Source organism: Gavialis gangeticus, unplaced genomic scaffold (assembly GCF_001723915.1).
Source record: "Gavialis gangeticus isolate Ggan-Ray unplaced genomic scaffold, GavGan_comp1, whole genome shotgun sequence".
NCBI lineage: Eukaryota > Metazoa > Chordata > Crocodylia > Gavialidae > Gavialis > Gavialis gangeticus.
Window position 1 is genome coordinate 59,581,955 of NW_017729033.1, and position 24,036 is coordinate 59,605,990.

Sequence of the window (24,036 nt, forward strand, 5' to 3'; positions counted from 1 at the left end):
GTGCCAGGAGCCGGGGAGCAGCGAGCGCCGAGCCGCGCACCGCCCGCCGCGGACGACGGTGAGTGCGGCTGGGCCCGGTCGGGACGGGCCAAACTTTGCCGGCGCTGCGAGGCGCCCGGGGTTAGGTAGGGACGGGGTCTGCGTGCCCCGAGGGGGTGCAAGGCGCTGCTGGGAGCAGGCGGTGCTTTTCCCCGGCAGCCTCGGCCCGGTGCCTCGCTCCATTGTTTCCCCGGCACCTAGTGCCCGCCTGACCCGCGCTGGCCTGGGCTCCGCTAGGAGCCGGGGGAGTCGCGGGCGTGGAAAGCACCAGCTGGCGGCGGCCCCGGGGCCCGTCATTTGCTCCACAGCATCTCCTCGGGGTCCGTCTGCAGCCGCCTTGCACCAGTCCTGCGAGAGGCCACCACCGGCGCGGACCCCCGGGCCCTGCTCGAGTGTGGCCTGGAGACCTCCCCGTCGGCCTCGGGGAGCCCGACAGCGGGACTCGGCTCTCCTTGCTTTCGTGCCTCATAGATCGTGCTCATTTACTCAACAACTTGCAAGGACCAGATTGAGCCCTGGTTTAGCACTGAACTGCACCAGGTGGGATATTGCTCCCAAAACGCTTTGTGAAACCCGGCTGCTCTACCTCATTTACCCTTCCTCCGCTTTACACTCACCTCAAAAAAAAAAAAAAAAAAGGTTAAGATGGCCCATGACTGGTAACGCTGATACTTAGAAGGTGAGGTTCAGTTTAACAGGGAATGGACGGGAGGTCCGCAATAGGCGTCCTTTTTATTCCGAGTGGCGTTTTTTTTTTTTTTCTAAGCATAAATGGGAAGGGGAGCATTTATCTTGGCTCTTTGTCAGATGTGTGTTTGATGCTGCTGGAGGGCGAACTGGGTCAAAGAAGTGCTATTCTTTAAGAAGCCAGGCCAGAACTGGACGGAAAGTTGTAAGTAATCCTGAACAGTGCTCTTTTTCATAGACATTAGGTTTCATAGACACTGGGGCTGGAAGGGACCTCGAAAGATCATCAGGTCCAGCCCCCAGAACACCCTAATAAGTTTTTTCAACACCCAAATGAGTTTTTCTCCAAACTTGGGTGTGTAGGTTGTAGCCGTGTTTCTCCAAACTTGGACATTCTTTAAAGAAAGCAATTGCTTTAGCAGCCCTCACTTTAATCCAGTTAATGTATGTGCCTTGTCAGCTTGTTTTCAGTCTCCTACATGGTAGCCTTGTGCCTCTCTGGAAATTCGGGAAGTGTCATAGTTCATGGTGCTTAGCTCTGCTTCATTGTTGTGAAAAAGTTAAAGTTGGATGCCTAATGATGAAGGAGCTTTGTGGTTCTGATTTTATTTAACTTAATGTCCATAAAAGTTCATTGTCAAGTTATTAAAAATAAAGAATCAGATTGCTCCTTGCGAATGTCTTTTTTTCCACACGATAGTTTTAAGATGTGTTCCCTTGGTTGTTTTATGAGGAACTTCTTGTATGAGAGGAATGACATCTGGACTTAATAATCTTGGCTGACCCAGGAGAGATTTACTTCAAACTAACTTTTCCTCTTGCTCATTTTAAAATATACTGTTTTGTTTGATATCACTCAGATGCCACCCAGCCAAAAACTGTTTTGTATTGTTGCATTGTTTTTCTTCTTGCAAGCAGGTAAATAAGTTTTTGCTTGCAGTGATTTAATGCACATTAATGCAAGTTGGAGGATTAAGGCTTGAGGGGAGAGATGTTAAGCAGTCTTTCCCTCTGTGAGGAAATGGAAATTTTGTCCAGTAAGTAACAGATCTGAGACAGTATTGTGGCTACACCTTAGACAGGTGATTCTCAACCAGGGTTGTATATCCTTTCAAGGGTGCTGCAAGGTGCCACACAATGGTAGGTACTGTTGGTGTAGGTAGTTGGTAGTAGTAGCAGACTGTTGGTAGGTAGTGCAGGTGTCCAAACACTATTTGCAAGGTAAACCCTGAGATGTCAAATATAATTTAACAATATGGATTCCTACTGACTTACTGTGATCTTTTGAGTTCTTTGCAAAGGAATGATTGCTCTTTTGTTTTTCTGTAGTCCAAAAGAGAGGGAAGACTAAGAGCTAGCATTTTCTGAAGGGTCTTTTGAGGTGTGCCTCATGCCTTTTGAGGTGTGCCTCATGTCTGAAAAGCTTGAGAAACTCCCTTCTACACCTACAAAATGGCTATATTTATCAGCCAAATCAAAAGTATTCAGGACAGGTAAGCAGTGATGCAAGAGTGAATGAAGCAGCTGAACACTTCCCAATTAACTACAGTGAGGGGCTATCTGAATAGCTAGATACCACTTATCATTTGGAAATGCAAGCATAAGTATGGAGAAAATAAGAAACTACTGTAAAACATAAACCCACACACTACTGTGTAAATTTTTCAGTACTGTTTTATAATCTCATGTATATCTTAAATTGCAGTTATTAAAGTAAACCTTAGAGTGGTTACCATGGTTACTATGATGCTAATCCAGCAGCACAAATTTCTCACGTTTGATAACATCAAGTACAGCAGCTGTCTGGCCCCCAGTGTGAAACTAGTTCAAAGTATATTGTAAACGAGAGTTTCAGTAGAGCAGTGGGTCTGAATGAAATTGTGTGAGAAATTTACAGTTCTGATGCATTATCTTCATGAGATCTGCTTTTTCTCCCCTACTACCCTATGATTCTTACTCAAGTAGTTTGCTGGATGTTCTTAGTGTGTATTTATGACCTGTCAAGTATTATATTTGCACTAAGCTAGTTCAACTCATAAAATTATGTTGTTTGTGTGTATGTAATCATATATACGGACACACGCTGAGGCGAGTGCTTCTGAAAAGTGAAAATTAGCCAGAATTGCTATCAGATATTAACTATTGTAGTTGCATGTCCGAGTTGAAATTTGGGTTATGTCATCAGCCAGTAAACTCTACTGAATTTTTCCAGTGAAAAATAGCTAATTTCTATTAGAGGCTGGCCTTTTAAAATTAGTTCCTGTAACAATCTGATTCTTTTCTTTCTTTTCCTTTTGAAGAAGGTTTTCAATTTTCAGCTGCAAGTTAGGACTGTGACCTGATGTAGAACCAGACTGAGGTTAAATATTAGCAGTGTATAGGCAGAAAAGAAATCCCAGATACACTTGGGTTAATCATCATGCCCATGCTGTCTAAAATACCTACACTTAACAGCATAAGCGAGCAAGTGATGTTTGCTTGTTTGTAAATAGGGCAGGTCTCCTGCATAAAGACAGTGTTTTTATTCACACCCAGTGAACCAACACCTCCACCCACTGTTGTTGTTTAAAAACCTCCAGCTGCTCATGAATATAGGGTCAGGGAGGGCCGCCTAAATGTTTCTCTATGCTTTCTCTCCACACAGCCAGCAGAGCTGTTTCCTGTTCTTTGTTTCAAGGCTGGGGTTTGCGTCATACATTCCAAGTGGCATATGTGTGCTCTTTCCTGTTTCAGACTGTTTTTGGGTAGATCAGTAGCCTAGTCCAGGCCCCTTGTCACTGCCTCTCAACTCCCACTCCCCACCCAGTGAGTTATCATGTCTCTACACACACATGATTTCTTAAGATGCCTGTGTTACGTCATCATGAGATGTCTGAATTAACTTCTAATGCATAGAAGAATAAATAATTGTATTCTTTTTTTTTTCTCTGAACCTGTATTTATAGAACCTGAGCTGTTGTTGGGAAGAGTGGCATCTAAATTGTATAAATAAGTAAATGTTTAAAAAACTATAAGCCTAATTTCTCTCACTTGCATCAGTATTGGTCTGGAGTAATTGCATTCATGCCATAGAATTGTATTAGTATAATGCCACTGTTAAATGTAAAGACAATTCAGAACAGTGTATTTACTTTTTATAAATATATTGGCTTCTGTCTCTATCTAACCTGAAGTTACCACTCTCTATTCCAGTTCAGATCAAGAGTAGAATTGAACAGTGCTGGGTGAAAGGAAGTATATTGCTGTTATCTAGAACTAGAAAATCCATATTTTTGTAGATACAATGCAAGCAAATGCTAACAAAACTTTGTTTGGGTTAAAGAGATATGGTAGTCCAATATTTTGCTAAATTCTGAACACTTTTTTGAAGCAGTATCATAGAGTAGACTTCCCTTCTTGGCTTGGTTGATGGCAGGGAAAATACAAGAAACAGAGAAACAGCAAGAGAAAACTGAAAAAGAGAACATAAGAAATCTTTCTGTTACCTCGGGGCTGACTGGAGAAGAGCTAAGGACCTGAGCCAAAGCTCATTGAAATCAGTAGAAAGATTCACAATGCCTTGTATAGGCCTTAAATCAGACCCCAAATGATGAATAAGAGATGAATTATTTCTTCCTTTCTGTCACTTGTGCATGGAAGGTGTAAATTTTCTTTCATATACACAAATGTTTCTGCTTTGTCCTGTCTATGCCTATTCTTTTTTACTTTATTTATTCCTAGTAATCTGTGTAGCTGCAGATGGTATATGGTTAAATGTAATTACATTGAAATCTACATCTGAAATTTATCTAAGCTTCCCCTTTTTAAAGTGTAATTAAATCTATATTAAAGGCAATAGCTTACTTATTTTTAAAAATATGCATACCCTACATGCCAGTAATCTTAATTTTGCTTTTTGTCTCTTCAGAAATACAAATTATATAAAAGTTATTTCAAGGGATCTCAGGAGCTAATAAATTGGGTAAGTTGTATTTATAAATAATGTGTATGTTAATCTATTTTGGGAAAAAGGAAAATAGTAAAAATAGCTGATAGTGCTGGAAAACTGCATATGGCATAGTGTATAGGTCAGTTCTGCACAAGAATTTCAGCTTCATTCATATTTTATCTTGTCTTCTTGGAAGATCAAAACCTTTGGTTTACTATTGTGTCCAAACACAGTCAATTTTGTAGTACAATTTCTCTAAACAAAGTTTTTGATATAAAATCTTAAACTGAGATTCAAAAGGCCATACGTTTTGTAGAGCAAGTTTTTAACATAAAGCAACACTGCTAGCAGAAGGTCCTTAAAAATAAAACTCCTTTGCAGTTAATGTTAGAGCTTTGTGTTTTCATTCCAAGGCCAGTTGCCTCCAGTCCAGAATATGAAGTTTGGCAGAGCTGGTTTTAGGAACAAATTTAACCCTTCCTAAGGTTTCTTCTAGTGCCAAGACTTCCTTGTAGGGATTTAATAGTCATTGTTGATCTGTCCCAGGGGAAACCAGTACATGAATGTGTTAGCTAAATAGAGAGAGAAAGCTTGAACAGATTTTAAACGCTAAACCACATCATAATTGAAAAATTTGTGCAAGTTTATCTGGTATGTGCAGTCAGCATATCACTATCAAACTTTGGTGCATGTAGGAATGAATTCTCCAGTCTTAGAGAATCCAGTGTTTAGTCATTCTTCCACCTCTACCATCCTCTCTCACTCGTTCACTCTTTAATTGCCCCAGACACACATTTGCATGGACATTTCTCTTCTATTTTCAAATCTTCAATAAAATTAAGAGCATAAACTATTATTCAATCATTACTGACTTTTCACTTGACGTTTGGATTTTTTTGCCTGATGTTGTCAAAGATTTAAATGTCTGTCTTGAATGTGTTTGAGCAAGTAGAAGAATAAACTTAATAATAGAGAATGGCATTTTCTATCCTAATGCTGGAATTTTTTTAAAACACTTGTTGAACACAGAACCTTATTTCTCTGACTTGATGGGGCTCTATTCCACCTGTCAATGTATGTTTTAAGTGGTTGAAAGAAACATATAAGTTTTATAATTTAAATTAAGTGCTTTTATAAATCAGTCAGCATAAAAATAGGTTCATTTTTATGTTTGAGATCTCTAATGCTCTTTCCTGCCTCTGTTTTCATCTACCTTTCACTAATAGTAGGAAGGCTCTGTTTATATTTGTTCTTTTTAAATTCTCTTCAAAATTAACTTTTTTTTCTGGTTCAGTTTGGACAGGGGAAAAGTGTTGTACCATTCTTCATACTTCACTTGCTTTTAAAAGTCAGATCTGTTCTCCTTGCTAGACTGTTTCTCCTTGTGAGCAGTAGCTTGAGACAGGAAACCAGACAGCAGTCTGCCCTGATAAGGGAGAGTATTGTCTACAAGAGGTGGCTAAAGAATTTTTCTCCCTTTCTTCCTTCAGTTCAGTAGATGCAGTGTTTGCTCAAGGTTCCACGGCTGTAACATTTTCTCAGTTAAAACTTCTTATTTTTGTGAGTATCCTTAGAGACTCTTTGCTAGGATGGTTTCTCAGTTGGGTAAATATGGAGTTCCTATAAAAGTGTACCCTTAATTTTTATTGAAATATTAAATAGTGTCCTCCTTTACTTCTGATAAATCAATATATCAAAGTAGTTGTAGACAAAGTGGCTTCTAATAATGGGAAATGTATATCTTTTGAAGTATTTTCTATAAAACTGTCAATAACTGGTTTTTGTCAGTTTGTTGACACTTCTGAAAAATAGGGTGAGAAGTAAGAGAAAAGACCTTCAGCTAAAAAAGTTGCAAAAAAATATTTTTGATCCAGCAAAATAGTTTGACTGAAAATTAACATTTTAAAATGAAACATCCTTTTGATTTAAAAAAAAATGGATATTAAAATGTAAAGCAAACACTTTACCTTTGGGGGAGTTCTTTTTGGGTTTTTTTGGACCAAAACAATTTAGTGGCATCTACACAAAATGTGTTTTAAGTTGGCTCCTTTTTCATGTGGAGGAAAGTATCAACCAAACCTTCTGCCTAATCCTAACTTTCTTTTATATTAGAGTTTTCTTGTCTGTTTTACCAGCTGTTACCAAATGCCACTGCATATCCAATACAAAAAAAAAAGGCAACCCATTGGTATTTTTTTTCTTGTTGTACAGCCAATTCTTCATAATTTTCCCACTATTGTTCCTTCTAGACCAACTGCTTCACTCTACTCCCCTCTATGCTAGCCTCTCTATGCTAAGTACAGACAGTGAAAAAGCCCAAGGCTGAATAGATTGAATCTTTGCAGGTTGGTCTTAGATGTGTAGATTGAACTGATAAGCAAGTGAACAGGCATTCATTTTGATTCCAGAAATGCAGCTACATGCCTGCAGTGACTCAGGCCAGAAGCCAGGGGGTGCTAGAGCATGCCTCCCTGCTGGGCTTGAGCAGACAGCTGGTACCCTGCCAAGCCTAACCTGCCCCACCCACCTTGCAAAAGAGGGTTTGTGGGGGAGGTGCAAAGCATCCTGGGATCCTGGGGGACTGAGTTAACTTGAATCTGGAGGGGTTCTGGGACAAACTCAGTAAATCAATTTAACCTAAATCAGTTAAGTCTGATCAATCTGGATGGATGTAGTATTACCAGTTTTAGCCATTTTGAAAATGGTTTACGTGCACTGAACTTCTGTTGTGTTATAGATCTAAAGTGGTTTCCAGTCACTTAAACTGGTTTGTGCATAACTTTGGTCACTACCCTAGGCCTTTACTCCTTTGTGTTTTCTATTGCATCTGGCTGATTCTAAGTGGTAATATACATAAGAACTTTTTGGCTGCTGCTATTTTGGGAGCTAGTTCAGTAAAGCTCTTGCTTACTTCCCATTGAAATAAATGAAACTTGTGTATTTTGCTGACTGAGGATTTTGATGAGCAGCCAGTATTATCCATATAATATTTTCCGTTACCAAGTCTGGAGGGACTTTCTTTACACTTCCAAGGAATTTTCTTATCAAATTGCTTTTCTTTGTTTAATTATCCTTAAAAGATCCATTGAAGAGTATTTCTGATGCAGGGTCACACAGATTTCAACAGGGGGGTCGTCTGATAATATCACTTCTCTGTAATAGCAGGGGAAGTTTGGCTTGAGATATGGAGAAAGAAGTAGTTTCAGATCATCAGAATTGGTTCCAGAGAGGCAGAACTGCAAAGTATTGGTCAAACAAGTTGGCTCCTAAATACTTTGTTGCAAAAGCTGCCCCAGCCCCCACCACACACTCATTGAAGTAGTAATTCTGTGTATATCATCAAATTATAACCTAATGCTTTACAGTCTCTGTACAAAGCCTGAGACTCACAACACCGTAAGTTGACAGTTTCACCTTCCCCAGGCGCAAGGACTGACTAAACAAGCTTTGTATAGGTACTGTGCAAAGGTTAAAGGGCAGAATCTGTCTTCTTCAACCCCCACCTCCGCCCCCCAGTCCACAGGCATAACAGAGGTCATACCACTGATGACTATTCCAGATATTTCACTGGAACACAAGCCAAAGCTTATGTATATCTCCATTGGGAGATTTCAAGCATTTCTAAATCACCTTCTTGCATAGTAGCTTCATAGAGTGGAGTGGACCTGCTCCTTGATTATAGACATGCAGAACACACCTGCATAGCTGCTTTGTGCAGCCCTCCCCCAGGGTTGCAAAACAGTCACTGGTGCAGTGCATTCTGTGGCTGCTTCACCCACTGGCAAATCTTATCCAAAGTAAATAGTCTGTACAAATTCTTGTTGTCAGAATATGTGTTAAGTGCCTTTAAGTTTTCATTTACTTTTATTCACATCTCTGAAATAACAAACCATCCCTGTCTAGAAGTTAAAAGTAATCTTGACAAGAAAATTAACTATTTCCATGGTAAGATTCCTTTCAGGAAGAAGGAATCACTGAAAATTGGATCAGACGTAGCAGATTTTACTTTATTAAAGGACAAGGTCTTTCTTTTTCTTACTTGTTGTCTCTTCATTGGGATAAGATATGAAAATGCTGGGAGACTTTGCTTAGACCTTTGCACCTGTCCTTATTTGCATACAAAAATCAATTACTTCACTTGTCTTTCTGAAGTACAGGGTGTGAGCAGAGTCTTATCAAGAGCCATGTCCTGTTTGGACAAGTTGGGCTGTCTTGGCAAAGATCCATAGGGTGGAGTGTATGGGAGGAGGCAGGAAAGTATAACTGGGTGGCTTGTTAGCAAAGAGAGCAAGAAAGGGTGGAATGTTTGCCTACTGGATCACAGTTAATTATTTAGTTTCAGATTACATGCAGCTTAAACTCTTTTACCCACATAAAAAGCGTTTTAATGCAAAAAACTCTAACCATTTTGAGACAAAGACAAAGGCTCTTCTTTAATTTGTAATTCACTTTATGTATGAATGATTGGATTTCTCCTCAGAGTGACTCAGATAGTTTGGAGGATACTTCAGTCTTCCAGAAATCCATCTTGCATCCTGGGAGTTTATCCTAGTGTAAAACTTTCAGCTGGTGTAAATTGACTCCAGTGGACTTACACCAGTTTACTTAAGGTGAAGGATAAGATTTATAACCCAAACCCATGGGACCAAAATGTTGTACATATTTTAATGATCTGCTTATAAAATCAGTTTATTCTTACCACCTTGCTGGAGGGGGACGGGAGAGGTATTTGTCTTAACTATAGTTTAAAAAAATCAGTATAATACCCAATAAAGAAATACTGAACTTACATATACATGATACAGCAATGAAATTTTAGCCTGTTATTGTTAGATTACTCTAACGGAAAGAGATTAAAGAGAAAAACTTTTCACTTTTACTCTGTCCACTATACTTTCTATTATCAGTTTCATTCTAACTCGCCCATATCCATGTGCTGTGAAGCATGAGAATGTAACTTTCTTCGACCATATAAAGTGTTTCACCCACTGACACCCAGTAACAGGTAGAAAATAAACAGCCCTGAAAAATGGAAATACAGAACCACAACAGTGGCAGGAGACGTGGTTGAAGGAAAAATGGATGACTTGGAATGACTTCTACCTTGTATTTTTGCTTTAAAAAGGTTATTTGTTGTCATTTTAACTATACCATTTAAATTAAAAATAGAAAGTTTCTGGAAACTTTCTGAAAGCAACTCTTCTAAATTCCCCTAAACGAAGGCCGACATGCAAAGGAGGCTGGTTACGTTGTGGAACATGCTTTTCCTTCTATACTGTCAGATGTAGATATTTGGGGAAACTGACATTTCTTTCATTTGATGGCGAGTGGGGAGATTTAGCATTAGAGAAGATGATATAAAATGTTCACAACCTAAAAAATATCTCATTTAAATCACAGGAGAGAGAGACATAATTGTTTCTCCTTTTTTCCTTCTTTTTTTCCAGAGGAACATATATAGCCAATCCAGATTATATCAAGTATGGCCAGCTTTAAAATTGGACAAAAATGGCATTTTCTTTGAACTATTATATCTGTTTCTTTTTTTTTTTTAATTTGGTTTGATCAGGTCCTTCGGTGGGTGATTTTATATTGATGCTTAGATTTACTCTTCAAAATTTTATTCACAGTGCTTTGTTTTCTTCTGTCATTTAGGAACCCACACTTGAGTGGGTTTTTCCTCAGATTACTAAACTTTCTCCTTTTATCCCTGAAATGGATGGAAAAAAATCGTTCTTACATATCTAAAATCATTTATTTAAGGTGTGCTCACTGATTTAACTATTGCATGCTTGCTCATTAGTGTGGAACAATTGGAATTTGGCAATTTGAAGCATGTATACTTTTAACTCTTTAAATCATTAGACAGTTTTTCAGCTACCATTAAAGCCTTTTAATTCGTTTAGTGAGCTTTAATCTTACAGTGAAAATGTCCTGATGTAACATGGTAGAATCCTAGTGTTATAGGTATCTAGCACCACCTACTGGAAGTAGTTGGATTTGTTAATGCTCCCACTCAGTGTAGAACATAAAGCTTGTCCGGGATGGTGAAGTGGTTTTCCATGTACTGCCTGTCAACTTTAATACTTTGTCAGCCCTTGAGGCCAGGCTGGGCAAGATTTTGTATGTAGTCCTAGGTAACATAATTCAGATGTATCTATGTATTCATAGAAAATGTTTCAATAGAAACTTACTACTAGCACAGTTTTTAATATCGGTTATTTCCCAACTGACTGTGGCGGATGTGTAATCTGTTCTCTTTTGGGAAGCAGCTGATGCATCAGTTGTGGTGTCTTATTGGCAGTATGTCTGCTGTGCTTTTCTAAACTAGCCTTGCTCTTAAGTTTCCTCCGTTTGTGTGGCTAGCTGTTGCAGCACCAGTGTTTAGTCACCACCGTCAGGACTACTGGCTGGAGACGATAGTTTATGCCTTGCGTGTTGTGGAATTAATAGGAAGCTTTTATAATAGTAAAACTTAACCTTTAATTTTTATTTATATGTACATATATAGAACAAGTCTACTACTTTCTGACAAATAAGGCATGGAGGTATACGTGAACTTGTTCAGATGATTGGTGTGTAGAGCTTTACTGAAATTATAGTAACGTTAGATGACACCACAAAATAATTATTTTGTAATAAAGCATTGGAGTATATAAAACTTACCTATTTGGAAAAATGAAATCAAATACATTTGATCTAATGGGAGGAGTGAGCTCCAAAAAAAACCAGTTCTGGGTTGAGTCTAACCATTCCTACAACTTTCCAAAACACTTCTTTTTTTTTCCCCCCCCCCCCTTCTGTAGCCCAAGACAACAAAGGCATCAGAAGTTTTCCCTAAAAACATGCTAATGTTTGACCCAGTCCCTATCAAGCAAGAAGCCATGGAACCTGTTTCAGTGGTAAGACTTTTAAGATACTATAAGATACCATGATTACCTTTTATGGTTTGATCCTGCTGCCATTGAAATCAGTAGCAGAACTCCTGTGGATTTCACAGAGTATAGAATTGGACCACAGGCTCCTTATGAGAACTGTTAAGAAGCTGTTTGTTTATTACTCTTAGGCCGTGTCTACACCTGTCTACCTGGTACAGGCACGTAAATAGATGCAGATACCAATAAAATGGAATAATGTGTGACTTGTACACATAGCAGAAAAGTTAAAGTGGATCACCTAAAGCAGTAGTGTCCAAACATTTCAGCACTGCACGCCAGATGAGCAGTGCAGGGCTGACCCATGGGCCAGATCAGGCTCTGTGTGCCACGATCAAGCCCAGCATCTGGAATCAGGCCCTCTGCACTAGGATTGGGCACTGTGACCCCCTTCTCCCTGGTCTTGCATACCAGGTTCAGACCCAGTACTGCCTCTGCCCAGCCCAGGGGACATTCACCACCCTGCACACCTGATCTAGCCCACAGGGCCATGTTATCCAGCTTGCAGGATTCCTCATTGATCCAGAAGTTTGCCAGCAGAGGAGTGGCAACCATTCCCCTATTGCCAAACTTTCAGACCTGTAGGGAGCCCCGTGGGCCTGATGACATGATTCCAGGGGCTGAATCTGGCCCATGGAACATGAGTTGAGCATCCCTACCTAAAGGGTGAAATCAGTTATGCATAACTTGAAACATACTGTGCCCTCCTTGTGAATACTGCTATTCAGTGGGAAAATGACATTAGATTGAAATTCTCAAACCACAGCAATCAAGGGCTGCTGTACCTACAAATAAATGGCTGTATCCACATACTTGTTTAACACTGACTTCACATTAGCTAATTTCCCCATAGCTTCTTGAGAGACCTCACGTAGATGAGCCCTTAGAAATATTAGGTCTGAAATACCCAGCTAACACTTGGTTACACCTGAACTTGTACATTAGTAGCATTATTTTCCTCCTTCTGAAGCCAGTGCCATCATTGTTGTTTGGATAGGTCAGAATGTCAATCTCATGTTTTTATTTCATGTTGCTATTTGAGCCTTACCAGTAGAGCTGCATAAAAGAAGGTGGAAAAGAAAGCAAACACCTTGATATGTAAGCACCTAAGTTCCTGCTAGGCAGTTCTAGGGTAAGTGTGCTGCCATAGCCTGTTTGCTTCTGCCTACTCAAAAAATAGTCTTAATGGGAAGAGTTTCGATGGAATATTGTATTTACAAGCTGGTAATGAGAGGCTTATTAAATTAGATCATTTCTGAATTTTAGCTTTTTCTGTTCCTGCCAACAGTGGTTATACAAGACTTAGGGTCATGTGGAGGCCTTAGAAACAAAGTTACCATGGTTATTGCTATTTGTAATATTTGGTAGAAAGTCTGAAAAACAGCTTTCTGTGGAAAGTTTGAAAAGAAGTGTGTTTGTTTATAATTAGTTTTAAATAGATAGGCAGCAAACTTTTCACTGAAAGCTGCTTTTCAAAGGCTTTCTAGCAAAAATATTACAAATATTACAGATTAGTAAAAACTGAATTAATTCTAAAAGTCCAGGTTGCCTTTTACTAAGTTGTTTACTTTGCATTCTTCTAACAAGTGGCAGGGAAATGACTGGTCTAGAAATGGGTTAATGCATGACTTTGTGTTTCATCACAAAAATGACTCACATCATAACAAAAATTAAAGTGATTGTTATTTAGTTGGTGTCCTAATCTTCACTTGCTGCACATATATTAATTCCTCTTAGCATAGAGGTGATTACAAAGTGTGTTCATCAGGTGCAGAATGATCATTAACGTAGCAACCCCCTTCCCCAGTAGTTACCATCAGAGTAGTGGCAAAAACGCACATGAAGAATTGCCTTAGACATGTAAAATAACTTTCCTTAATATGCATCTGTATCCATCTCTATTCAAAATTTCTGTGATGATTTGAGATGACACACATAAGAACTGGCAAGAGATTAAAACCCTGCCCTAAATAGCCAGATGTTTCTGCAATACCCAGCAAGCACAATGGAAACATTAGCTTCTTGTGGTCTCTTAAGGAGGATTTAGTGACATTTTTTTCCCTAAAGATCCTACTGAGGCCCCATCTCACAGGTGGGCAAAATATGCCCTGCGGTCTGAATCTGGCCCACCAATTGATTTGTACCTGGCCCACGGCTGCCCCCATGGCACTCCACATGGGGCCATGCCTTGCTTGCCCCCACCCTGGACAGCCCATACCACACTTCTGCCTGCAACAGCAGCACCCTGACCCTGGCCAGTGCGCACAGTTTCCCTGCAGGGTTGCTCTCGCTGCTGCTGCTGCTGCTGCAGTTACCCAGGTGCTGCTCAGTTTTTCCCAGCTCCAGCAGCTGCTGCTCCTCCTGCCCCTGCTGCACCACATCAGGCCGGTGGGGAGCTGCAGCTGGGTGGCTTCTGCCCCAGTGCACAGGGCTTCAGCTCCAGCTCCCACCCACTGTGCCCACCTGGCATAATGAGCAGCCACCTGCAGGCAGTTGAGTGGGTAGAAGGTGGCTGGAGCTGGAGCCCCAAGCGCTGAGGCAGGAGTTGTCTGGCTGTAGCTTCCCTCCTGCCTGGAGTAGTGCAGCAGGGGCAGGAGGAAGAGGTAGGGAAGCCAAGCAGTACCCAGGTGGCTGCAGCAGCCCTGCTGGAAAGCTGTATACACAGGTCGGGGAGGTTTTTGGGGCTGGAACAGTGCTGTTGTTGGGTGTGGACAGGAGCACAGTGCAGGCTGCCCCTGGTGGGAGCGCATGGGCTCAGCCCCATTCAGAGCGCTGTAGGGGCAGCTGCAGGCCAAAATAAGCTACTCAAAAAAATGTAAATCAGGAGAAAAATATTTTTTGAAACAGAATTCAAATATGTTATTGTAGATGATTTGTTTTTTTATCTGTAATTTGTTAAAATGATAAATAAACTGTTTCTAAGTGTCAGGTTTTCCAGTAGACCTTCATGGTAAATGGGTTTTTTTCCCAGTGCTGGAACAGGTAGATTCCTTTATCATAGTGCCAGCACTCTGACTAGCCATCACAATCTTCTTTATTAAATATACATGTTTTCATTTATTTTTGCATAAAATGTAGTATCTAGGGAAGTAAGGAAGTTGGAGCCTGAATTCAAGTTCTTTCACAAGAAGATATAAAGTAGAAAATAAAATTTAGTGAGGTTCTCCTCACAGAGATTCCTCAATTCTTCCCCAGGGTAGGAACCGTGTTTACCCCAACCTCTGTGGACTGACTGGCCACTAGCCCCCAGGTCCTTGAGATCCTGGCTTCCCCAGCTGTTCCTGGTAGTGCAGCTCCCTTGGAGCCATCCCATCAAGGACTGCTTAGCAGACAGCTGCTCTGGAATCATCTTTAAAGGGAAAGAGATTTCTGTGTGAAGAGAGTATAGCAAGGAGGGTAACATGGCTGTTAATATGTTAACTTTTTTGGCCATCTTTCTGGGGATTGGTAAAGGAACTGCTACTGATTGGGTTTTCAGAGGTTTTGAGCATGCCTCTGGCTTCATAAGAACCTGACAGCAAAGAGATCTTTTGAATGAGGCATTATGAGCACTGAATCTATTGTTTAACAGCACCATAAGAAGTCAAACAAAAGAAAGGTCTTAAAATAATGAGTAACAGTAAAAAGTAAAATTGTGTGAACATACACTATATATCATATGTAAAAAAGTTGTACAAAAATACCATTTGTTTATGACCTTAAAATCAAGGGGTGGGGGACAGAACAAATTACAGTGTTAACATCACAGACATGATTCAGGGCGTATGGTTTAAAGGATTAGCTATGCTTCTCAGATGGTTGAAGTCCACACCCAAAGCATTTTGTCCTTCTGCCATTGGCCCCTGCAGTTTATGGAACTAAATTATTATGGATATCTTATGATATAAATGGTCCTATAAACATTTTTTTTTTATAAGAGAGAGAGTGTCATCTCATCCCCAATTAAGTAAATACCTGTTATAAGCAAATGCCTGAACAAGTATAGTGACAATTTATTTACAGAATTTGTTGGGTTTTTCCCTATAGTATGTACTTTCTTTGGGAGTTGAAGTAAACAATATTTCTGCAGTATTTACTTCACAGCTTTTTAAAATCAAATCATAGGAGAAGTAGGGCTGGAAGGGACCTCCAAAATCATTTAGTCCAGCCCTGTGTCTGAGGCAGGATGATCCCTATCCAAACCATCGTATACAAATGATAATATAAACTGTACATAAATGTCCTATGTGCTCACTCCTGCCCTCAACACCTGCATCTCTGAGCCAGGAGTTAAGTGCTATTATAAATAAACTGTTATTGAAATCAAGTGCCTCTGAATTCAGGAGTTACAGAGGGGTACTGAGGCCAAAAAATGTTCTGTGGCTTAATATGTAAGAATCACAAACCAATTATAATTTCCTAGTATAATCACCATCTTAAAGCAACAGTTTTCTAACTTTTTAACCATCAATTATTTTAGTCTGCAATCATGACAAATCTGCACCATAAAAATATGTCCTGTTGTATGTGCATATTACCAATGATCTAGGAATATCCTTTTATTTCCACTTTTTAAAAAATTAAAACAAATGGTTTACAAGCCCTTTCTCTCTAATTCCCACATGAAAATACATTAAACTGCAATTATAGTTCAGAGTAAGAACAGTATAAGGGTTCTGTAATACTTATTTGGGAGATAATTACAAACCCAGGAAATTCTGAGTTAAAGTTATAGAAATACACCTAACAATCTTAGCTATTTTATATAATAGTTATTATTAATTCATAAATATTTGTTGACCTTTATTAAAAATTATTTGTGAAAAAGTTTCCTCTGCTGCCTAGCTACAAGATGCCTCCAGTTGTTATATAACTAATGTACTTCCTGTTATACTGTACTGAAAATGATCCTTTTTATCACTCTCACATGCCTTCAGTTAGACAACACCTGTGACTAAGGCGGCAGCCCTTCCCCCCCGCCCTTTGAAAATCAATGATTTGTTAGGCCTTAAAGTTTAGTCCAGTGGATTTTGTACTTGCAAAGTTTAATATCATACTTCATAATCTATAAACATGTAAAACAAGTTGCTTCACTACATTTTTTTTAAATGAAACAAAATTATAGTAGATTAGCACTTCATCATGTTTCCTTACATAAGTAGTAATATCTGGGTGGGAATTTGTGTGTCTTTGACATACTTGGCCAGCTTTTATTTTTGACAGATTGTCAAGTGGAGGAGTGTTCCAAGTATACTGTCCTTAGGCAAGGATTTTTTAAGGTGCACTCTTTTATTGGACCCTCATGAGATGTGGACAATGTATAGGACATACCTCAAGCCACTAAAAAAGTACGTTCAGTGCTGCCTGCAGAAGATCTGTTGAATCCAATGGGAAGATAGACATACCAAAGTTAGCATCCTTTTGCAAGCAAACATCCCAAGTATCAAGTGGGCTGGCCACATCATCCAGATGTCCAACTCTAGACTCACAAAGAAAGTTTTATTCTCCCAACTCAAGGTGTACACTCAAGCAGAAGGCATAGAAAGCACTTCAAAGAGGTCCTCGAGGCCACCTTGAAAAAATGCAACATTGACATTAACTCATGGGAGACTGTTGCCTAGGACTGCCCCAAATGGAGGAAGTGCCTGCTGCAAGGGTTTCGGTACTTGGAAACCTCACGACCACAGCAGGAAACAGAAAAGAAGGAGCTGCCGAAACAGCATGTCATGGACTGAATGAAGAATCTGGAGCCACCCACCCCACACGTGCGCCTGAGTTACAATAGAACCTTTTGATCCCAGATTGAAGATGGCTGACAAAGCCAAACTCACAGATAAGACAGTCACTCTCAGCTGTGAGGCATTGCTGATCATGATTTATTGGACCAACTATATAATTGGGATAAAGTTAAACAAGCTTTCAAATGCAAGAATTTTTTCTCGGGTTTCTGATCACAGGAACCAGGCACCACATAGCAGAGGGGAGGGACCAGTAGAAATTCTCAGGTGTAGCAGACACAGCTAGCAGAGGAAAAGAAGCTGATTACTGGGAGATCAAGACCTATCAAAAGGGAGGAGGGTCTTTCTCACCTTTTCCTGCGTGGAAAGAATTCAGCAGTTGAGTAAAATATAATGTGCCATGAAACTGATATCAGTGTTTAGTCCTTGGACAGTGTTTAGTCACCAGCTTGTGACGTTTTGTTCCCAAGTTCACCTTTTTAAGGTGTTGGATAGATTTCCCTTGAGCACAAGAGTAGTGAGGTCAGAGAGGGAGTGGTTGTTCTGTGAGAAACGTGCTCATAATAATGTGTGTATGTGTCTGTCCTTTTTGTATATTTTTTGTGGAAGTTCATTCTGGTGCATAGTTTAGTTTCACCCACTTAGTTGCGATGAGAGCACTTGGTGCACTGGAATACCAGGTATATCACATTTTGCAAAAGGCATGTGTAGGAACCTGGAGTCTGATGTGGGTTTTATGGACAGTGTTGATAGTGGTGGCAGCGGAGATGTGCTGACAGGTTAACTGTTTCTGGCAAGTCCGTGTCCTTTCCACTTGATGTCTGTTGAGTAGGTTTGCCCAGCTCATCGTCATAAGGTTAGGGTGTTGTTTGAAAGCCAGAAGGAAAGGGGCTGTGAATATTTCCCTCAAGGTCTGAACTTTGTCCAGTATAAGCTGTAGTTCAGCCATTCTTCTGATTTGTTCCAGTGTGGGGTAGTAAGTGATGACCAGGTGTGTGCAGTCACAGGTGGTTTCCAATTTGTATTATATCAGTTATTGAAAGATATTTGGATAGCTCTTTCAAATGTATGGTCTACTGGAGTGTCCCTGTTGCATAAAGGCAGATTTTAGGTTGGTCAGGTGGGCGTCACAGGTGTTCTCAGAGCAGATGTGGTGGTATCTGAGGGCTAGGCTGTAAATAATAGCCTTTTTTGGTGTATTTGGGATGACCGCTGGTCTTGTGGACATAGGTATGGTAGCCGTTGAGTTGTCTGTATATATTGGTTTGTAGGGTGCCATCTTTTAGGTGAGCATATGTGCCTTTTTAGCTGGAGCAGTCGCAGACTTTGGAGGCTGGTTGTGGCCAGCTGTTGGGAATTATAATGGGTATCCTGGAAACACAGGGGCATGGGGCACAGTCTGGCTGGGAGTTGCAGCAGTGTGGAGCACCTTGCAGGCTGGCAGGCAGGCACTGCTGCCTGCCCAGCATGCTGCCCTGCCCCTGTTGACTTGAGAGCATGGGGAGAGAGATGGGTAGTGTCCCAGATTTCCATATGGTCAGCCTAGCCATCCTGGATATGGATTGTGGTATCTAGAAAGTTCATGCTAGTGTAGGAGTATTCCAAAGAAAGTTTGATTGAGGGGATGATAGTTGTTAAACTTGTGGTGAAAGCCAGTAAATGAGTCCAGATGTTCAGTCCAGATAACAGAAATATCATCTGTATAACGTAGGTTTAATGGTGCAGTTGTCTAAAAACATTTGCTCCAGGTGGCTCATGAAGGGGTTGGTATATTGAGGGGTACACGGCTTTGCCTTTAATTTGGAGGAAGTGTTAGAAGTGAAGTTATGGGTGAGGGATGAAATGGATGATTTGTACAACCCATTGTTGCAAATCTGAATCCACTCCAGGCTTCTGAAGGCATTTCAAGCAGGCAGTTGTGCCTTCTTGGTGTGGGATGTTAGTGTACGAGCTCATGACATCCAGGATAATTGCAAGTATGACCTTCTCAGGGAGGTGGTTGATATTCAGGAAATCTGTGGTATCTTGTAAAAAACATTATATTTGAGTGACAAGTGGTTTCAGGTAGTTTCTCTGAATCCTGATAGCTTTTTGAGCGATGATATCCATCACAGTTGAATATGATGGGTCTGCAAGGGTTACTTTGTTTGTGGATCTTTGGGAGCATATAGAAAGTTATTGGGTGAGAGAAAGGGATAAGTGGAAGTCATTTTCCTGAACTTGGCATGGGAAGGATTTGATATTTTCCAGTTCCAAAATGAATTCTGATGTGGCGTCCTCCCCGAGTTCTTTATAGTGTTTGGTATTAGAGTTGTCTGTCAGCTTCACTGATGTAGTCTTGACAAGATATCTATAGCTCCATCCTTGTCCATTTGTTTGATTACTACTTCATTTTTCAATCTTCTGACTATGGTGGCTCTTCTGTCTGAGGGAGAGAAGTTGTTGTGGTCCTAGATTTGTTAAGAATTTCACTGTTAGCTTTTCTTCCTGAAACAGTCAGTGTAGGAGCCTGCGTCTTCTAATTCTCCACATATTAGTATCTTGTCCCTCTCTCCCCCAGCTCCATCTCTCCAGTGCAGCCTGTACTCCCCTGTCTGTCCCTATTCTTCCCTTGCCCTTGCTTTATGCTGCAGCCTGGGGTATTGAGCATGGCCCCAGCCCGGCCCCATAACGACATTGTACAGCCTATACACCTGCTGTAGAGGGGAACAGAGACGGAAGAGGAAGCAGGGAGCAAGGGGCAGGGAGGAGGGGGAAAGCAGAGGCTGCAGGTGGCAGCAGGGCAGGCACAAACAGGGGCCTCCCCCCTTTCTGCCCCCCGCAATGGTGGGAAGGATGAATTTAAAGACAACCCTCCAATAATTAGGAGGATACATGGAAGATTATAACAAATTAATAAATTTTTCATGTATTGGACCTTATTATTGGAGGGTCACCTTATTTGTCCCTGTCCATTGCTACAGCAGGGAAATCAGTGGCAGGGGGGCAAGCAATGGGGAGGCGAATGGAGAGGGTAAGCAGGCAGGCTGACCACAGCCCTTTGCCCCACCCTTGTGCCTGCCCCACTACTTGCCTTCCCAGCCACCTACTCCCCCCTCTCCCCTCCCGAGCACTTTGTCCCCTTCGTTACCAATCCCTTCCCACACCACTGGGAGCCTCTGTCCTGGGTCCCACACCACCCTATGCCCCTGTACCAGGTCCCACATTGCTCCGTGCCTTAAGTGGATTCCTGCTGCTGCTGCTTCTAACTGCGGGTACTGCATTTTTACTTGATTCTAAGATGAGGCTTTGTTTTCCCATTGTTGAATGGGGGAGCCTCATCTTGTAATTGAGTACATACAGTATTTATTTTCTTGTTTAATTAACAGCATACATGCTGTCCCAATGCCTCATTTGTGTAGAAATGACTTGGTATGTTACTGTGTAATTGTTTTATGTATATCACCTGGTATGAAAAGTTCATCAAACTTTTCTCTTAATTTCTTTTAAAGAATATTTTTGTACTTCACATTTCTTCTTTTTTGTACTACTTTAGATTACACAATTTTTCCTAATAAGTTTAAAAAAAAAAGTGTGTTCCCTACTTCTTTCTGTAATTCGGACAGAAACATGGCACATAAAACCTCAGAGTAAAGGAAAGTTTAGAAAAATAAGACAGCCTCTCCAGACTGGCACACAAATAGCTGACTTAAGTGAAATCTGTGCCAGCTTAGTTACAACAATGCAAACCTTTTATTCAAAGCAATTGAAGAGATCAGGAGCAAGTTTGAATTCCTAATAAAGCTACTTTTAAAAATATAATTGTCATTTCTGTCGCACTGGGTGTGTGGTTCTTTTGGGGGTGAAGGGGCAGAAGACTTAATTTTCTAAATTTACTTAATCTTTTATAAGCATTTTTGCACTATAGTTTTAATAGTTTGATGTTTTCCAATGAGAGAAGCAAAAATGCTTTAATGGGCTGGGTTTTAGCCAAAACTGTTATGTTCTTTAACACAGGTTCCTACTTAACAACAACAACAAAATTTAAATCACAGATTTAATATGGATGGTCTTCTCCATTTTTTCCGTTCCAGTATTACAGTACTTCTATGTTGTCAGTCTCAGAGTAGTACATTTTTAAATACTGCAAGGCATGTAGAACCCTAGTTCTGTGAAAACCCATGGAGACTGGAATACAATGGGACTACTCGTGGATTAAACTAGTCACATTCACAAATGTTTGCAGCTTCAGAATCAAAGTGTCTGAACATGAGATCCCCTTAGTTGAACAAAAAAGTGTACCAGGAATTCTAATGTTCCTTCACCAAAGCTGGCAGATACTTTACAAAATGAATAAATGTTCAGATGAGAGGCAGAGCATGCAGTTTTTTTGCCATGGGAGGTGGTGGCACCTGGGCCCACAGCAGCAGCTACCAATCTTGTTGCCCACCCTTAAGTTGGTGCCCAGGACTTGTACCCTATTCACCCACCCCTCATTACACTGCTGCTTCAGATTAGTGACCTTGTGATAAGTCTTTCTGGGTTACAAATAAACTGATGCCTAGTTGTACTATTGGACACTTCTACAGAACAGTAAAGCCAACTAGACTTTGTACTATAGGCCAGTAACTGAAGTTTAACACAAGCACTTAATACAATTTATGTATTCAGTGTTTGAATTCCAGCCTCCACCCAGGTCTTAATCAGATTTAGTAGATGCTAAGTACTGTTAAATATTAAACTCCATCAATATGTGGTGGCCTTGATCATTTAGAATTATAATAAATAACATTACTGCCGTATCTAGCAGTGCTTATACTTTCATACAGTTCATGAGCACTTCTGGATAAGGTGGTCACAATACAGGTTTCCCTCAATTTATGCAGTACATGCGTTCCTGGAGAATGCCGCATAAACTGAATTCGCATAAAGCGAACCCACTTTATAATGCAAGAAATAGGGATAAGTTCCAGTGTCGGCTGCTCCTGGGGCTGCTACAGCACAGGCTGGGGTGAGTGTGGACAAGCGGAGCCCCGGGTGGTGTGAGGCATGGCACTCACCCCAGCACCAGCTGCAGCAGCCCCAGGAGCTGCCATCACTAGCTGCCTGTAGCCACTAGGCTGCACCATTCCCCAAACCCCCAGGGCTCTCCCTGTCCCCACTGGCCCCACCTCCTGCTGCAGCTGTCCCAGGAGCAGCTGATGCCAGCTCCCTGTAGTAGCTGGGCTGCACCATGCTTTGGTCCAGGCAGCTGGCACTGACAGCTCCCGAGGCTGTTGCAGCTGGGGCTGGAGTAAGTGGAGATAGGCAGAGCCCTGCGGGGTTCAGGGTATGGTGCAGCCCAGTGGCAGTAGGCAGCTGGTGCCAGCAGCTCCCAGGGCCTCTGCAGCCAGGGCTGTGGTGAGTGCTGCACGCTGCAGCACCCAAGGCTCCACTTCTCTGCACTCACCCCAGCCCGTGGTGGAGCAGGCCTGGGAGCTACCAACACCAGCTGCCTGTACCAGGGCACGATGCACAGGGAACTGGCATCAGCCACTCCTGGGACAACTGCAGCAAGAGCTGGGGTGAGTGGGGACAGGCAGAGCCTCAGGGCAGTGGGAAGGCATGGCTGCAGAGTGAGACCTTATACACCCAAGGAAAATATATGCAAATATATTTAATAAAGATGCTGAAATCAAAGTAATATTTAAAAAAAGTAGAATGTATAAACTATACTATGTACTTTTCCTGTCTTAGAATATTTTATAGGCTTCTAAAAGTAATTATCTGTTAAAGCAGTGGCTTTCATCCATCTTAGACTTGAGGCACCCTTAGGAAAATGCCAGCCTTCAGCTCTCACTCATTTCTTTGATTATGGAAAAATAATAGAACAATTCTTCTGTTGCAAAGAACTTGGAAAGACCATGGCAGGTTTTTGACATGGTATATTCCAATTTGAAATACCAGAGTTTATCTTGTGAATCTCATATAGATGTTTGCACACCTAATGGTGCTAATGCTGCATGGTACCTGTAACAACCTTAAAAGGATCTGAAGGCATCCCAGAGTACTATGGTGCTCTGTATTAATTTGATTTGTTTTTAAATGTTTTTATGACAGGAGTGGTTTAAAATAGGACCCCACAGGTTATTTATTATTCAAGAACATGTTTTCCTTCAGTGTGAAAGGCATAATTAAAGTCTAATTTTCAAATAGAATGAGCATCATGAATTCTTATTAACAATCAGGAAATACTCATTAAGCACATCAGAGGATCAAACCTTTTGTCCCTTTTACAAGATTACATAGCTTTCCAAAATAGTACGTTAGCTGCGTTTCCCTCCTAATCTTCTCAAGAAAAAACACTTGAAATGTATTTGTTGAACTCTAACTTCTTACATTGACTGCTTCTGAACTTGCTTATAGGATTCAGTTGTAAAGTAGTTTGTTTAGAATAGACTTTGGTTTTAGTGAAGAGAGATAGTAAGTGTTTTCCAATTATAGGCATAACTGACGGGTTTAGAACTGCTAGAATCTAGTTCCAGCTTAATTGTGTTCTTATTTAACCTCAGGGTGCATCAGTTTACGCATCTTCAAAAAAGGGAGGAAGGAGGACCCGGGAAACTAGGCCAGTTAGTCTTACCTCAATCCTAGGCAAGCTGTTTGAGAAAATTATTCTGGCACACATCCAGGAGGGGCCAGCAGGGGACTGCATGCTTAGGGGCAACCAACACGGGTTCATCAGTGGCAGGTCCTGTCAGACCAACCTGGT

At 41.0% G+C, this 24,036-nt stretch overlaps 1 protein-coding gene across 3 annotated transcripts in view; it reads left to right on the forward strand.

Moving 5' to 3' along the window:
- The first annotated feature begins 6 nt into the window (after positions 1-6).
- KLF3 (Kruppel like factor 3) overlaps positions 7-24,036 on the forward strand; it is a 46,654-nt gene continuing 22,624 nt past the window's right edge. The window contains exons 1-3 of one of the 3 annotated variants that reach the window (XM_019526528.1): positions 7-58; positions 4,634-4,687; positions 11,461-11,556. In XM_019526528.1, coding sequence (XP_019382073.1) covers positions 11,500-11,556 — 57 coding nt within the window. In that variant the 5' untranslated portion in view covers positions 7-58; positions 4,634-4,687; positions 11,461-11,499. Of the gene's footprint in view, positions 59-213; positions 719-4,633; positions 4,688-11,460; positions 11,557-24,036 lie in introns of those variants that run through there. The other 2 variants (XM_019526527.1, XM_019526529.1) reach the window with 2 other exon arrangements.